The sequence below is a fragment of the Triturus cristatus genome, chromosome 5_1, assembly GCF_964204655.1.
Source record: "Triturus cristatus chromosome 5_1, aTriCri1.1, whole genome shotgun sequence".
In the NCBI taxonomy this organism is placed as follows: domain Eukaryota; kingdom Metazoa; phylum Chordata; class Amphibia; order Caudata; family Salamandridae; genus Triturus; species Triturus cristatus.
In genome coordinates, this window is record NC_140587.1 from 554,866,027 (window position 1) to 554,883,536 (window position 17,510).

The following is a 17,510-nucleotide window of genomic DNA, read 5'->3' on the forward strand; positions in this document are numbered from 1 at the left end:
GAAGATGGATAGCTATCATATTCCAATGGGGGAAACGTATCAGGTCGATTTAGAGTACCCTTCAGATATGTCAGGAATTTTCATAGTTAACAAATTCTAAATTAGTCCCTTAGACTCTAAATCCTAGAGAACATGTACATCCTTAACCAAGGTGAAATTCCTTTTCTTGATTACAGCCATATTTGACACACGAAGGGGACACAACACTACTGAATATGATGAAATGCCACATGTAAATAAAAGAGAATTTCTAAAAAACCCGACACAGCTACTACAACTTCAAGATCTTCAAAGTAACCAGCAACATGCTGGATGCACAAAGGGTAATTTCTTGTTCTAACTCTGTAAAGTAGCTACATTTCAAATTAAGGTGCACTATTTAGAGACATGGGACAAAGTATACACCTTCTAGCAATGACACGCAATTGCACCTCATAATTTCAAGAAAGCAAGGTGTTCGGGATGTTTGCCTATGGCCTAGAAAACACCACAACTGTATGTCATCAAGCTAGCTGAAGTTATTTATCTAAAAATTAGCATCTTACTCCTGTGCTAATCCTATATAAATCATTCGATTTATAACTGGTCATTAGGTCTGGCTGCTAAAAGAATCACAAATTTCTGTGTGAATCTCTAAGAGGCCTCACTAGTTTGGAGCCCATGGACTTTCAACTTGAGATTGCAAAACCATTTCAGAGGACCCTCACTACATTGGTTGAATTGTGGGTGAAAATCTGTCAATGAATGTTATAGACTATGGATAGCTACAAAACAGGTTCTGATTTCCACTTGTTTTTAGCTTAGGCTTGTTATTCCTACATCTGCACACAGATGTAGTTATGTTCCTGTAAGCAGATCTGATGCAAACTCTATTGTCTGATCCACATGCCTACAGTTGGAGAGAAATCAATGCTCAGACCTGGAGAATACATGTGTGCTACACAGGCAGAATACCTAATGCATGCATTATAATAAGGGAGATTGCTTGGGTTTTGGTAGCACATGTACACACTAGACAATGAACAACAATTCCTTCATTACACATCAATTGGGACTACCAATGTGGGGATACCACACACTGAATTCATGACACAACAATTTGAAGAAATTTTCAAGTGTAGTTTTACCTATCACAAGTACAATGGCATAGCTGTTTTTCAATGAGTAATACAGGATTGTTCCACATCCCGGGTTGTTTTCCCAGGGTTAATCTGCAGATGTGAGGTACCTGGAATAACTTGCAATCCCAATTTGGCTGTTAATTTATATTACCAATCTCACTGGGAATTACAACACTCTACTGCTCACTCTTCTACAAAACAAAGTCTCACCATCACCAAAGCACATTCTCTAAACTGCCTACCAATAAGTGCTTGAACACTCTAAAAAAAAAGCATCACATCTACAACCTTCTCACTGACACACAACCTAACATACTCTTCATAACTGAATCATAGTTGGGAGACAAAATGGCTCCAATATTGCATGAAGCTCATTCCTCTAAGCTATCAAACGATCACACAAAATTGTAAAGGCAAAAGAGGAGGTGGCCTAGCTGTTGTATTCAAGCAAACATTAGATATTACTAAAGCTGACAATGTCTCCATACAAGGTTGTGAGGCTCTCTTCACCAGATGCAACCCTACACCATCTTCCTCCTGTAAATTCCTGCTCCTTTACAGACCTCCACGTAGCAATGCAACATTCCCAGACACACTTCTAGACACAGTTTCAAACCTGATAACACTACACTCTACCCTATACATTATTGGTGACCTATACATTTGATTGACAAACGCAAAATGCCCCATCCAAAAACAATCATCACTGGCCTAGACACACTGAACCTACATCAGATCATCCACAAACCCACACACATTGCTGGACACATCCTAGATGTCATTTTACCTAGTTACCTTTCTAGCAATTACTCCAGTCACATTGTCAGGCCACCATTTTCCTGCTTTCCAACTGAAAACAACACAAAGCAACACACCTACAACCACCTTACATGCATCCACCTATCAACTGTGGACCAAACTCAATTTTGAAGACTTAGAAACACAACTAACATCCAGCACAGATCTAGACAAAATACATTCTGTGCAAAAACTATATGAATGGCTACAGGAAGCTTTTGATATCCTAATACCACTAAAAACACTATGGAGAAATACAGAGCTAAAAAAGATAAAACAGCAAATTAGAAAACTACAACATAACTGGCTCAAAGCAAACACCAATGAAGACAAACTTCACCTACAGAAACTTAACAGATTATACAAGTCGCCAATCAAAAAAACTAAAAGAAAATACTATTCAGACAAAATTCAAAATACTAAATGTGCAAATAAAGAATTCTATAAAATTCACACAGAGTAAATAAAATTGCCTAGAAGGTGCTCACCCCGTTACTCAAGAATTCACAAACTGGTAAATCATCACACAAACAAAGCAGACATGTTGGACAGCTACTTAAAACAAAGAAAAACCACCAGCACCAACCCTTTTCCAAAAAAACATTGGAAGAGTACGCTAACCCAGCCTCTCCATTCCTTCCAACAAATATCACACAATAAATGTATGGACTTGGTCAAAGCAAGCAACCCTGCTGGCAGCCCTTCTGACCTGTGTCCACCACAAACCTTCAAGAACATTCTTCTAACTACCTCTGCTGCCACACCAGTAAGAAGAATCATCAACAATTCCTTAACTACGGGAATATTTCCAGAACATCTAAAAAAAAGTCATTAATACACCCATCAATAAAGAAAAAAAATCTGGACTCGCTTAAACAATTAACAACCACAAACCAATTACAAATGGACCGTTCCTGGGCAAACTGATAGAAAGAGCAGCATTCACCCAGATGTCTCAATTCATTGAAGATGACTTCATAAAGGTTTTCGTCTAGGAAGAGACACAGAATCTGCCCTCATCGCCATCTAGGATGACCTTAAGAACACAGTTGACCAGAATGGGGTTGCTGCACTACTTCTCTTGGACCTCTCAGCTGCCTTTGACATGGTTGACCATGACACTCTAACACAAAGGCTCTATGAAGCCGGCATAGAGGTGGACTGCCCGTGACTGGATCGCATACCTACCTTCAAAACAGAACTAATGTCATCCATATCCCCTATCTCGTCCAAACCGTACTTCATAACAGCAGGGGTCCCTCAAGCCTCTAACATCTCACCTATGCTTTTCAACATCTACATGAAGTCATCAGCAGCACTGATCAATGAGTTTCACCTCACATGCTAAAACTAGGCAGATGACACACCTTAAACTGGAAATCCCCAAAGACATTAGAAACTCGCACATTTTCGGTTAATTCAGAGCCGTGGATCAGTGGTTGAAGTGAAGCCATCTCAAATTGAATGCTTCCAAAACAGAAATTCTCACGTGTGGCAATTGGAAAAATGATGTCCTATTTGCCACCTGGCCTGACGATCTGGAAACACCACCTAAAGTATCAAAGCAAGTAGGAAATCTCACAATTACCATGGACTCCAAGCTATCAATGAATGCCCAAGTGGACAAACTAGCAAGATCAAGCTTCAATACTATAAAAAAACCTCTGGGACACATCTTCCCCTGCCTGGGATTTCCACACAAGGTCCGGCATACTATCTCTCTTGTTCTGGCTAAACTTGATTATGCCAATAGCCTCTACATGGATCATCTTTAACAACTATGAAAAGACTACAATGGATTCAGAACTCTGCTGCCAGACTACTCTTACATATAATGTCACAAGCCAACATGTCCCCTACCTTGAAGGTCCTACATTAGTTACTGGTTTCCAGAAGATCCACATTCAAGCTGCTTTGTAGCCCCCTCAAAGCGATACATGGAACAGGACCACTCTTCATCATAAAATCACCAAATACATTCAACAAAGGAACCTCTGCTCTAGATTGGCAACTAACTCAAAATCCCACCATTCAAGAATAAAACCATAGGTGGCACTGTTCAAGCAGCCAAACTATGGAACTCTTTACCCCCAAACTTAAGATCCACAGACAAATAACTTATCTTCATAAGGCTACTCAAAAGTTTGCTCTTCCCTACATAACCACCTCACTCAAACATAAATATACAAACATATCCCTCTGTACATAAGCAATTATTTGGAGTATAGAAGTGTACCTACATATGTGTATTGCTTTGTATAAACACGTATAATAATTATATTTATAAATATATAGATATTCATTAGTTCTGCTTAACAAATGTACATATTACTTATGGCTATCTTTTTATACGTATAACATGTATATAGGTCACTTCATGAATACATAAATGTTTAGCATAACTATGTTTCTACAATTGCTTCACTATTAAATTACAAAAAAAATAATTAAAGTGCAACAATCCTTAAGTCTGAGTTTATTGAATACAACTTACATCTACATAAATTACCTTCCTTATACATATATACTTTACATGTGCTTATGCATCTTTATATTTATTACTTTACTTCTAATTCATCATCTCAAAAGCACTATCCTATTCCTCACCTTATACCTCTCTCAATATATCCTCAGCCTCCACTCTCTGACTCATCGTAAACCCCATTCTACTACTGTGATCCCCAAAATAACCCTTTCTAGACTCTTCCTGCCTCTACCCCCTTGCATCATTTCGTACCTCTTTCACTTTTCAGATTTCCAAAACAAGCCTTTCTAAACACTTCCCTCTGACTCTTCCCCCTCCACCTCCCCTTTACTCATCCCAAACTTCCTCCTACTGCTATGAGCTCCCAAACAAAACCATATAGACCCCTCCAATATCTATTCTCAATACAAATAACAGACTCACATGTCCACCGCTCAGATTCATTTAATATTTTTCCTATACTCATTCCCCACTAATCCTGTTTGGGTTCCAGAGTAGCGTGCTACCAGCCGAAAAGCACTTGGACACCTCATCAGGGTTAGCAAGCACTATATAAATGCAAGCCCTTCCCTCTTCTATCCCTCCACTATCCTTTTTTAATCCAAATAACAAACTCACATGTCCAGCGCTCAAATTATATCCATATCTCCCTACACTAATTCACCACTAATCCTTTTTGGGTTCCAGAGTAGAGTGCTGCTCGCTGAAAAAAGCGTTTCGATCCCCCCGTCAGGGGTAGTAAGCGCTATATAAATGCAATTACATTTGCAACTACAACACAGTGATAATGGAGACCACAGTCTACACCAATTAAAGTGCCATTTTTAACACATGCTCATGGTTTGAGTCAGCAGTTCTTGGGCCTCATTAAGTCAGAAGGCTCATTTTTGCGACTTGGTTATGTTTGGACAACACAAAAGCACTGCTTCTTTGGGAGCACATTTCAGGGCCCACTTTTTGTGGCAACAGTTGCACCTTGCTGCAGGAGTATTGCAGATGTGACACCTCAGTCATGGTGCTTGAAACTGTCTCTGTGAGTGCACTACCTGCAGCTGTGGTGACAATGTTTAAACAAACCAGACCCTTCTTCCCCAGTCTGGTAGGGGTGTTTCCTGAATCACACCAGCTGCTGAAAAGTCCAGCCAATACACTTATAATCTACCCCTTGGTTGTGTCTAGTTGAATGTCTTCAGAACAGCAGTAATTTAATGATGATGCATTTAATTAATTCATTTAGGAACATCCTAGTTGAATATGTTGTAGGAAAGACCATTTGCATTTTTGAATTTATAATCTTCAAAGCGTGGTTTCTACTTAAATCTGTTGTACTCTGCTTGTTTTGTTGAAAAGAACACAGCACTTCATTTAGCTGCTCAAGAAGGACATGCAAAAGCAGTAAAACTTCTTATTGACAATGGTGCTGGTGTGATTCTGAACAAGGAGTCTGCCTCTTTCATACATGAAGCAATACGTCGAGGGAAAAAGGATGTTGCTTTCGCTGCTATTCAGAGTGACAGGTAGGACGCCTTGAAAACTGCTCAAAAGCTGTGGCAAAATCCTTTTTGCATTACAGTGTCTGGAACATTTATTTTTTGCCATTCATGTCAATTTACCAAAACCCCAGAGGTAGTGGGAGAGACATCACGTACCATTTAACCTGCAATGACCACACAGAGGTGACCTCTTTTTCAATATGAGAAACTCATTTAGGGTTCGGAGAAGTAGGAGCACCAGCGGCCCTAAATATTTAGTGTTATGTGATTCTGAAGAAAGACATCAGCAAGTAAAGTCTTTCTGAAAAAAATTCTCCATGAAAGGATTTTCCTGTATTTTTTATCATTAGTGAGATGTTAAACCGATCCTCGTGAATGCTCTTCTTGTGAAAAAATAAATATGTTCCTTAGTATTGTTTTTTTCAGGACTCCTTGTATCTATTTTATTGGGGAGGGTATTTCATAGTCAGCATTGACCCTCCTCCCTGTATGTGTTCTTTTTAGCTTTTTGTGCATAGGACCCCTACATTACTCCTCTTTTGTATCTCATTATCTCATTAATGCTTTTCCCACAGCATGCTTTTTCCTATCTTTTTCCTGCCAATTTATTTTCTTAATCACAGTGCTTGACTCATGCCTGTATTCTAGTCCCTCTATCTTTGTCTGTTCTCTAGTACCTCTACACCTACCGATACCAAAATACCCCTATCATTGAATATTGCATAGTGCCCCTACATATACCATGCTACGTCTTATCTTACCTATTCCCTAGTACTTCTAACTTTGCCTGTACCCTAGAACTGTTACCCCTGTTTATACCCTACTACTTCCAGCCCTACCTCCACTTTGCACGTCTAACATCACTCGTATATTATAGTATCTCCAGTCAAGCCCATACCCTAGTACTACTACCCTGGTTGTTCCCTAATATCTCTATCCCTGCATTTACCTTAGTACAACTACCTAGTTCTTAGTACCTGACACTTTCCAATAGCCTAATATACCCTTCTCTTCATATTTCCTGGTTATTTTACCACTACATATCTCTTTCACTATCTTTAAGCTTATACTGCTTCCTCTTTTCTTTCATTACTCCTGCCCCCTTTTCCTGTTAACACTTCCATCTGTTATTTTCTTCTACCTTTCTTTTGCAATGTGTATATAGTGTTTTTGTGATTGTTTCTATTTTCTATCCAGTCATGTTTCATTAGCTAGTTAATAAAGTTTGGTTATTTTTGTGACTCCTACTTTCTACATACTTTGTTCTGTTCCCCTTATCTATTTTGCAAAGTGGTTGTTGCTTCATTCATTTCCAAATATCTCTATTAGTGTTACATTTTGTAATCATAAAAGGTACTGAAATGACAAAGAATGTTACTCTCTGTAGTACTGATGTGACATCTCACCATTTTTAATCAATTCGAAATTCATACTGCAATGTCAGAGAAGCACTTTACAAGGCAAGTAAGGTCTTCAAAAATCAACAACTGATGAACTAATATCTGAAAGCAAACACAAATGACTTTCAGACCAATCTTGATGCTACACTGGTATATTTTTGGAGTACCTGAATGTTCTGCAGGGTCGCCCACACAGATTTTTTTTTTTATACATTTCTTCAAAATAAACTATCTGAACTAAATAACTGGGCGATGACTAAATAGGTGTCCACACAATAAGAATTGTTACTTATGGAGCCACACAAGCCTATCATTAAAATGATCACTCTCTCCAAGTTCCTTCTATTTGTTGTGTCTATTAGTGTTTTTCTGATTAATTATTTCCAGTCTTAATTGGTTATCAGTAGCTTTAACAGTGATTTAAATGCACCATAACCTTTGAATCATATACACTTACAATGATGCTAGGTGAATGGTCTCTTGTTGTCTTAAACTCCTAAGACATTTGTTTTTTATAATAATTGAAGGAAGACAAGTGACTATTGTTTTGATGACACTGAAAGGGTGTAATTTGGAGAGACAGAGTTCAATAGGTGTATGTCAATTGAATGATCACAATATCCTCTCATTTTTCTTCCTTAAATAAACTATTGCTACATTATCAAAGTTCATTATTATTACCACGTTGTGCTTAGAAAAAACCTTCTGAAGGTTGATGGCATGTTAAACTTGGTTATCGGAGGGTCTTGCCCATTTATTTGCAGATATTGCAAATTGGTATTAACAGGAATTTAGAACAACATGCATTTTCTCATATTGAAACATATCATATTACTTTGCAGGTTGCCAGAAATAATGGTGACATTTTCCCATACTTCTCATTTTAAATGCCCTATACTGGAGATGATTCAACATCTTCCTGAAGCCTTCACTGTAAGTATGGTAGTTGACTATTGTATGTACCACCATTATGCCAATTGAAATGCTTGTTCCTTCTTCTCTGTAAACCTAAGTCACAAAATAGTACAGATGCCCATAGGTTTTTCTATGTCATTGTAAGTAAATGTGGGTGCAATTATAGGCAATGTACTATCAACTGAGCAATTTTGCTCTGGTGACTAAGTGAATATGCAGCAGAATTTACAAGCAACCAATACAAAATGTGATATTGAGCTCAAGCCAATGTTCTTCTTCCATTGACCGGTCAGCACAAGTGTGTTCTTGCAATGGAAGTGCGGTACAAATACAGATGCAAAACTTGAGAGTCTCCATTGGAAATGTCTCAATACTGATGACCTTCATATAATTCACTGCACATTTAGCTAGAGAGATTTTTGCAAGCAAACATTTCAGTATATCTGGCTATCCATGACCAAAACTTTGCATTCAGAGAAAAGAAGAATAAATAGCGGTTTAGTTACTGTACTATATATATATATATATATATATATATATAATTTTAAATTTAAAATCATATTTCAAAACATGTTGGTCATATATTCTAAGAAAATTCCCAATTGAGAATGATAAAATCCATAATTGTGGCATTCTTGTCATTTTTTCCAAATGTACAAAGTGCACTAGAAAAAAACTGGAATTCATGTCTTAAAGCCCTCATGAGTGAGGAAAAGAAGTTAGAGCTTAAATACAGGGGCAAAATTCAAATTGTGGAATAAAGCTCCTAGAAGGACCAAATAAAAAGTTTTTAAATAGAAGATTAAGGGCCAGATGTATCAACATTGAATTTTGCGAGTCCATAATAGCGAATTTTACCAATTCACTATTATGGACTCGCAAAATGCGAAGTATTTAGTTTTCGCAAACAAAATTGCGATTCCTACATATTCCGTAATAGCGAATCGCAAATTGTAATTTGCTATTAAGGAATGCTTTCCCATTCAAGTGAATGCGAAGACATTGGCAATTTGCGATTACCAAATTGGTAACCGCAAATTGCAAATGCAATTACAAGTGTGATAGGGGGCCAAAAGGCCACCCTGATGCACCCCCAAAAAAGGTAGGTGTGCACATGTGGCACACATCCATGCCCTAAGGCATGTGTGTGTGCCACATGGCACTTAGAAAAATGCAAAAATTTGAATTTTTCTAGGAATTTGCAAATTACCACTAACTTGAAGTTGGTGGTAATTTGCGATTTCTTAAAGCAAGGCCGCAACTTTTACCTGCTTTCTGCATTGCATTTAGGAAATTGCAAATTGCGAATCCCTAAATGCATTCGCAAAATATTTAATCGCAAAAATTGCGTTTTCCTATTTTGCGAATGCATTTTGGGATGATGCATCCCAAAAGGCTTTTTACCATTTGCAAGCGGGCAGATTCTGCTAATTGGCCCGTTTGCGACAGGTAAAAGGCTTGATACATCTGGCCCTAAGAATATAGCTCCTAAGGCTAGTATTTCCCTTAATGCTCAGAAGAGGAAAAAGTGTCCTTGCCATACATTCTTTCCTCTCCAAAGCATTACAAGCAGCTATTATAATTTCCACCTACTGTAATTCCTGGAACAGTCAATGTTATACTGCACACTTTTATAAATTGAGGTATCACTGGCAACCATTTGCTGCCAGAGGAAACTTGTGGACATGATAGGCAGAAACAGTGTTACATCTTCAGAACTCAAGGTGAACATAAAGTGTAAATCGGGGTCAAAGTAGGCAGGCACACAAAAGATATTGGAAAATGGGTCCTTTTATTCCTCACTTCACCTTTGTCAAAACAGTTCTGGAATTATCCAGGAATGTGTGAAATTGTCATTCTACAATGAGTAATCTTGGTGATGTCTCTGGCAGCTTTTTGGTAGAGGAGAACTCATTGGAAACTGTTTTGAAGTTTGTTTTTCTCAGCTCGCCCCTAAATTAAAATGTAAATATGGCAAAAGATATATACCCGCTCAACAATTAATAATATATTGTTTGGCTATCCTCTGAGTCATATCCATGGCATGTTAAATATGAGTTTCTTTAGTACTGAAAGAAACAATCTATTTTAAAAATTTGTTAGATTTTATATACTAAACATAAGCCATCTATTTCAACCTAAAAGGCATAAAATATCAAATTATTTTAAACAATATTTGGTAATATAACTAGTCATATATTATTGAATGAAATGTCATTCTTAAGGAGGTTTTGAAACCTCAGATCTTGAAGATCCCATTTATTTAACTTAATACTATCAGCTTCTGAGTTTATGATTCAAACATATACTTTCCACCAGGCTTTATAGGCTGTGTTCTTATCATTTCAATTAAGTGCAGCATGTTTGATAGAATTTACAATAAGTAAATCAATAATGTTTCCCTTTACATGAAGCGTTTTTAACTAATCTAACAGACCACCCATTAAAACATTGCCATAACTAAATAGAACAGTCATACCTACAGTTAAATTAATTTACTCCCAAATCTTTAGCCAAACCTTTTAGGTTAACATAAAAACAATAAGTGAAACATGTACAAACACAGTTTTATGTGACTAATACAAATAATCTAGAGGGAGGTGTAATTTAAATAGCATTGATGGTGTGATAAAGGTTCTATGTTTAAAAAGAAGAATGTTTTGGATGTACTAGCAGATACTGGTGTTGAAGATGTATTCTTCAAATAGAAATCCACAGATTAACAGACCATTCAACATTCATTTCAGATTCCCAAATTTGTTTGTTTTTAGATATTCCCCTCAAATATTCATTAGTAGATAACACTACATAAATTTGTGCAGCTTTAAGAATTGTGGGATGTTTTAATAAAATAGTGCATAGTTCATCTGAAGAAGCAACATCAGTGTTAAGAAGAGATAGGTTCTACAAACCAACTGCAAATTTATCATATTGTGTTCTATAAAAAGTGCAATTATGAATGTTATGTAATTCAAGAAAGGAATTAACATGTCATGAAATCATTGAAAAACAAAAGAAAATCCCCTTGATTTCTAGAATTTCCAATTTAATTGCTTTCCAGTGTTTTAAATATGGATATTATAACATGCATAGTCATTAATAAATAGTGTCTTATTCGAAACACTAGAACCAATAATTGGCTGAAGGATTCTACACATATTAATAAAGATATTGGAAGATAAATGGGATGGTGTTTTTGCCATTGTGATGAATACCTTAAAGTAAAAAGTGAATAAGGGCATTTACAATTTGAACTGGAGCTGGAATATTAGCTGAATTACAGGACACCAATAAATATTCTGCTTGCTCCAAGGAAAAAGAGAGGAATGTAGGGAGAAAGCTTGAAACCCAAAAGCACCATACTCCTTAGGTTGTTTGAGTTTACTTAATGCAATTTTACATTTTAATCCTTTCCAAAGAAATGTTGACAAGCATGAATCTATATTCTTAAAAAAGAAGGCTGGTATATTTTTAACCAGTAACATAAATAGCGTTTATATTATGACAGACCAATTTTATGGTGCCCAGTCTTGCCCAAAAAATAGCGGAGACCAGAATTCAATAAGCGTTCATTTCTTTTGTTAAGTCCAGATTAAATGTAATTGTATATTTATTATTAGCCCCAGATATTTTGTGTTGTCCCTGTTCCACACTAAACTAAATTGATCACACATCTTTTACACAAAATGTATTCAAAGAGATAATTTCTGACTTGTCCTTATTTAATTTATAGTTTGATATTTTGGAAATGGCTCAACTTTTTAAAGAAATAAGGTAAAGAATGTCTTAGGTTATTTATAATAGAGTAACACATCATCTCCATATGCAGAATATTTAGTTTGCTCATCGCTATACAAAGCCCCTCTAATAGAAGCATTCTGGATAAACCTTGCCAGAAAGGATTAAAGAGCCGAAATGAAAAGCATCTGCAAATGGGGACAACCCTGTCTAGTATCTTATTTGTAGAGTAAAAAAGGAGTTTGACTACTATTTTTATATGTAGACCATTTTTTAGAATTAGAATAAAGTATAATAATCATTTTTAGAAAATGTTCCCCCCAAATATGCAATTGAAGAGCTTTGATCAGATGTACAGATAAATGAAATCATAAGTAGGTTTCCGATAGCACTCATGTCAAGAAATTCTTTTTTACTAATGTGTACAGTTGCTTATAATTGCTACCTCGAACATTAAGCTTCTTATGTTTTTCCAAGTAAGCAAACAGCTGCACAGCGAATTTTCCAGCTAATTTTAATCTGTGTGTGACAAAAGATTGGGTATTCACCTTTCTTAGAGCGTGCTGAACTGGAAAGTAATAAGCTGGCCTGCAGAGAAATTTAGCATGTTAAAATTTTTAGGAGGAATGTTGGAGGTAGGGTGCCTATATAGGTAGGCAAGCTTTCTTCTGCTTGTAACATTAGCCCGGTTGTACAGTTGGTATGTAGTCAGCCCACTTTGATCAATTCTATGCTGAAAAGTCTGTACATGAAACAGGTTCTGTGTGTGAGGACTGGTGTTCAAGTCATCCAAGCAATAGATTGTTGTGTAGACAGTTAGACAAAGTACAGCAGAAATCATAATTAACCAAATATAATGTATTAAGTGTTGAACACATTTTTAAAAACATTAATGTACATTTTGACTTAAATAAAACAACAATCTGAAGAGCTCATTCTCTCTTTATCTCTAACCAAACCATTAAATAACCATCTCAGACTGATATCCCTCACAAAAAAATCAAGGGAATGTTTAAGAACTCTGGAGTGCAAGAGACATTTAAACTCTCCTGAAGGCAATCCAAATGGTGTGACCCATTGAAGTGGTGCAGCAAGGATGACATAAGCTAAAATGAAAAGATGGAAATGGACAACCATAAACTCTTGCTTGGAAATCACAAAACAGCCAAAGCTCGGGTACAGAGGGTCACGGCGCCACTGCACCTGGCACACCATTGACACCTATGCCCCTATCCCATTTTTAGGATGTCCTAGTTTTCACCAATATAGTGTCATGCAACAGATTCTGCCTGAGACTCCTTTTCGACCTGCTTTTACGAAAAGAAAATTCCCTGTCGAGGGTGATTGAGAAGTGTAAAATAGTATGATTGAAATTTTCTGTATAAAGCTTCAGGATCGGTTTTGTGATCAATTTATGAAGACCTGCTCTACAGCACATGTATTTTGATATAGGTGCAAACTACCTTAGGCTGCTGTGTAGCATCTATCAGTACATCTATGATAGTTGCACACTTGTCACTAATAGTACCAAAAATAATCAGTTTGTGTGGGGATTTCTGATGCATGGGGCAAAGATCTTTACCTGCCTTAAAGGGTCCTCAAGATATTCAACACGCTTTTCTGTGTAGTATTGTTTTGTTCCCAGGCAAAGGTTCTTCGAAGCTTGTACGCCGGGGTGAAACATTTTATTTACCAAAGTATCATCGCATTTGGTGTATAGTTTCTATTGTTAACTCAAAAAAGGGGGTACTTTTGGAAATAATGTTTAGGATATATGATATTTCTATCAGACAATATTTTGATTAAAATATTCTGGTGCCATACCTTATGTGTCCAACCTCTAGAGACACCCTGGATTGTGTTCTAGAGCTTTTGTTTTTCACACCTAGGATGTTCTAATGTTATTGTCAGCCTTGGACAGAAGTTAAGATCTTTTCTTCAGTAGGGCATTTTCTTTAAAAGACATCCAGAGAGGTCTACCGTCGTAAATAAAATATTACGCTCTCATATTTTCATAATTTCAATAAGATCATACATAAAGCAAGAGGCTGAGTCTGTGGTATCAGGTTCAAAAAGGGCTTTATTCCAATAACTCGAGTCATAGGGAGAATATTACCATCACCACGAGGGATCCGGAAGGGTCTCAAAAGTATTCTCAAAACATTATTCACAGAGTACAGTATATATACATCTCCATAATGTACGTAAGCGAAAAGAGCAAAAGAGAATGAGATAAGAGCATGTGGGCGTGTAAGTAGGTGTGAAGGTGGGCGTCCATGTGGGCGTCCACTTGATGATAATGGGTAATTTGTCATAGGTGGGTGGATACCTGGAGGGGGTTGCGTGATCTGCTGGAATTGTACTGGAACTTTGCCTTACTTGTGCTTGACTCGAGCATGACGTATAGCTGACGTGGGGAGGGTTGCTATGCAACCGGGAAGTCTGGAAGTGAGGCCTTCAGTGAGTGAGGCCTCCGGTGTCAGGACGACCAGCACATCTTGTTTTATCTGATATCTGATGTCTGGAGCAGGGACTGATTTGTGACATAGGTTGCCCATCACCAAGAGCCGATGTGGCATCTATTTCTTCATTTACTTCATTTACTGCAGAGGCCTTACATGGGGGCTATGGGCTTTTTACTGACGTGAGCTTTGCAATCTCACAAACAGAGACAGTAAGGCTAGGCTTTCTCCTTTGCTGATGGGTTATGTTGATCCCTCCTTCTCCAGGCAGGAATGCGGCTCTGTAGGAGTAAGCAGATAACCGTGCTCAATACTGTCTCGGCACCTCTGACAGGGCCCCTTTGGCTGAGGCCCAAGTGTGCAAGGCCAAGGATACACAGCTGCAGCTTTCTGAGCGTCTGAGGCCTGAAACCTCTGTTTGGGTCTGGCTGAGCCACAAAACACGGGGTTTCATGTGGTGCAGGAAAACATGATGTAAAACGTGTAGGCCTCAATACAGATTTGTCGTTTCTCTCATGGGAGACTGAATGATGGCAGGCCACGTTATAGCATAAGCATCATGATAGAAAGGCCATGGAGGGGAAATGCATAGGTTACATGCATGTGCACATAAGCGTTAGGGGGGCACATGGGGACACATAGGCCTCATAATTTTTATTTTCCTCATTCCCTCCTTGTTCCCTAGTGAACCCCTTATGTAACATCTATTTTCATGAGACAGTCGATCTGTTCTTGCAGCATTATTTTGCCATTTTCAATGCTCTGTAAATGGGGATGTGGAACACATGCAGTAGCACACAGGCCGCAAATGGCCGGGCCACACTGTAGGCATAGGCAACAACTGAATATTATTAATAGTACCAACCCACAGACGGTCAACACTTTCCATCCCCATGCCGATATTAATCCCCAGAGCCAACTGGACCATGTCCACGTGCCTGGGTCTTGATGTATGCTTTGGGCAATCTTGTGGAGCCTCGTTATTGCTTTGTATACAGATGGTGCGTTATTAGGTATGAAAACGCAACAGCTAGAACCGATGACCCTACAAGCCCCGCCCCTATCCGCCAGGATGACGTCAAGAACAAGACGATTCTGAAGAACAACCAGTCTCATATCATACTGTTCCTGGGTCAGATTCCCCAGGGCCGATGCAGTCACATTAGCAACTGTTTCTAGGATCCTTGTTAACCTTCGGATAAGTTTACTATTCTGGACGGGACCTATGAAGAAAAAGAATCCTTTGTTGAAATCTGTATATTGCTCCCAAGCTGTCTCAGTTTGGTCAATGCCAGAGGCATCGAGCCCTCGTCTGTGTCTGACAAGTGTGAGCCGAAGATCTTGATGATAGCTCGATGGGGCCAGGAAAACGGGTGGTAGAAGAAATGATATGTAGCAAGTCCCACCCCAGTCTAAGGGCAGCTGCACATAGGCTGTCTGGCCACAAATAAAGTATGTGTGTCGTGATGCTCTGAAATAGGACTTTCCTTTGTCTTTGAATACTATTATAGTATCACACTCACTGTGCCCCAAATGTACTGAGCCTTCTTTTCTGACACACAAGTTCCCTTTCACTGGCAGAACAGTAATTGAAGATGGACCTGACATGTGTAGGGGCTTTACGTTCAACACTATGAAATCGAGGGTCGCATTTCCTTGCAGATACTCTTCAGTTTCTAGATCTGTACCTTTCATTTGGGGAAGACCCTCTTCATCTGGGAAACATGCTTCGTTCATCACTTTATTCAAGTTACCCCATACCCACTCGCCCCTACAATCCTCCTCTTGACATTCTTTGGCATCACCGTTGATGGATGTCATTAAGGCAAACCATGCTCCGCAAGAACCATTATGGGAGAACGGAAAAGGGAACAGAGGCAGCACTCCCTTTACCTTCTGATACGGGGGAAGTCGACCACAGACCCAGCAGTCTGTAGCGTTACTAGTCTGATGTGCATGGTGCAGCATCTGAATAAAGGTATTGTTGCGCAGAGCAAGTCGATACGATAACTCATGGGATGGTAGATCACTAAAGGTGTGTTTTGTGGTATCATTAGATGAGGAGTGTAAGAGTGAAGCAATAGGAGAAAAAACAGCATGTAGTATTAAGCTGATACATATTATCGTGATACACAGAAGAGATAGAAAAATCAAAGTAACTATACATCTGCCACGTAATATTTTGTAGTATTTGCTTTTCATTTTGCTCTTTCTCTCGTTCGCTTTATTCGTGATCTTATGTAAGCCAGAATGCATGTTCAACCGCTTCACCACCTAGTGGACTTAATTGATCAAACGGGTTCTGGCTTATGAGATCTAAGTTTGGCTTTATACGTCTGCTGCGGAGTCTCCTCTAGTAAAGGGGGCTCAAAGTCCGAGCAGTCAGTGTTCTTTTTGAAAGTACAGTTATTCCCGAAGTAACGTTTACAATGGTGAAGGTGTATCCATCCTTTCCGTCCCTCGACTTTAACGGCGGTCCTTGTGGTTAGCAACACCAATTTTGGCGTCTTCCACCTCGGCTCAAGAGGGCTTGATCTATCAAAGTTCCGGATCAGCACATAGTCGCCAGGAGCGATCGAGTATTCTTTGACCTGGGTGTTGTCAGGGAAAGCAGCGGCAACCTGCGAACGACAAGAGAGTAGTGCAGACATCAAGGAAGCCAGGTAATCTGTCAGCATGTTGCTATCAACATCAGTGATTTTTTTAGGCATTGGAGTGCCCCACATATTCGGTGGTCTACCGAAAACCACTTCATAGGGAGATAAGCCTGTTCTAGAATGGGCTACCATTCGCATGTAGAAGAGGGCAACCGGTAGGGCTACCATCCAATCTACACCTTTGTCTGCGCAAACCTTTGCTAGTTTAATTTTTAAGGTCTGATTATGTCTTTCTACAAGGCCTGCTGCTTCAGGATGTCGCACACAATGGAACTTCCAGGTATACCCTAACAGAAGGGACACTTGTTTCATGAGTTCAGAGGAGAAAGGCTGACCGTTGTCAGAATATACGACACGCGGTAATCCATAACGTGGGAAAAACTCTCGTACCAATTGTCTGGCGGTAGTCACAGCAGTATAATCAGGGACGGGATAGGCTTC

The 17,510-nt window shown here is 38.6% G+C and overlaps 1 protein-coding gene across 3 annotated transcripts in view; it reads left to right on the forward strand.

Moving 5' to 3' along the window:
- TRPA1 (transient receptor potential cation channel subfamily A member 1) overlaps positions 1-17,510 on the forward strand; it is a 1,005,076-nt gene that overhangs the window by 710,569 nt on the left and 276,997 nt on the right. For all 3 annotated transcript variants that reach the window (XM_085605436.1, XM_085605435.1, XM_085605437.1), the window contains exons 15-16: positions 5,755-5,921; positions 8,140-8,230. In XM_085605436.1, coding sequence (XP_085461562.1) covers positions 5,755-5,921; positions 8,140-8,230 — 258 coding nt within the window. The remainder of the gene's footprint in view (positions 1-5,754; positions 5,922-8,139; positions 8,231-17,510) is intronic.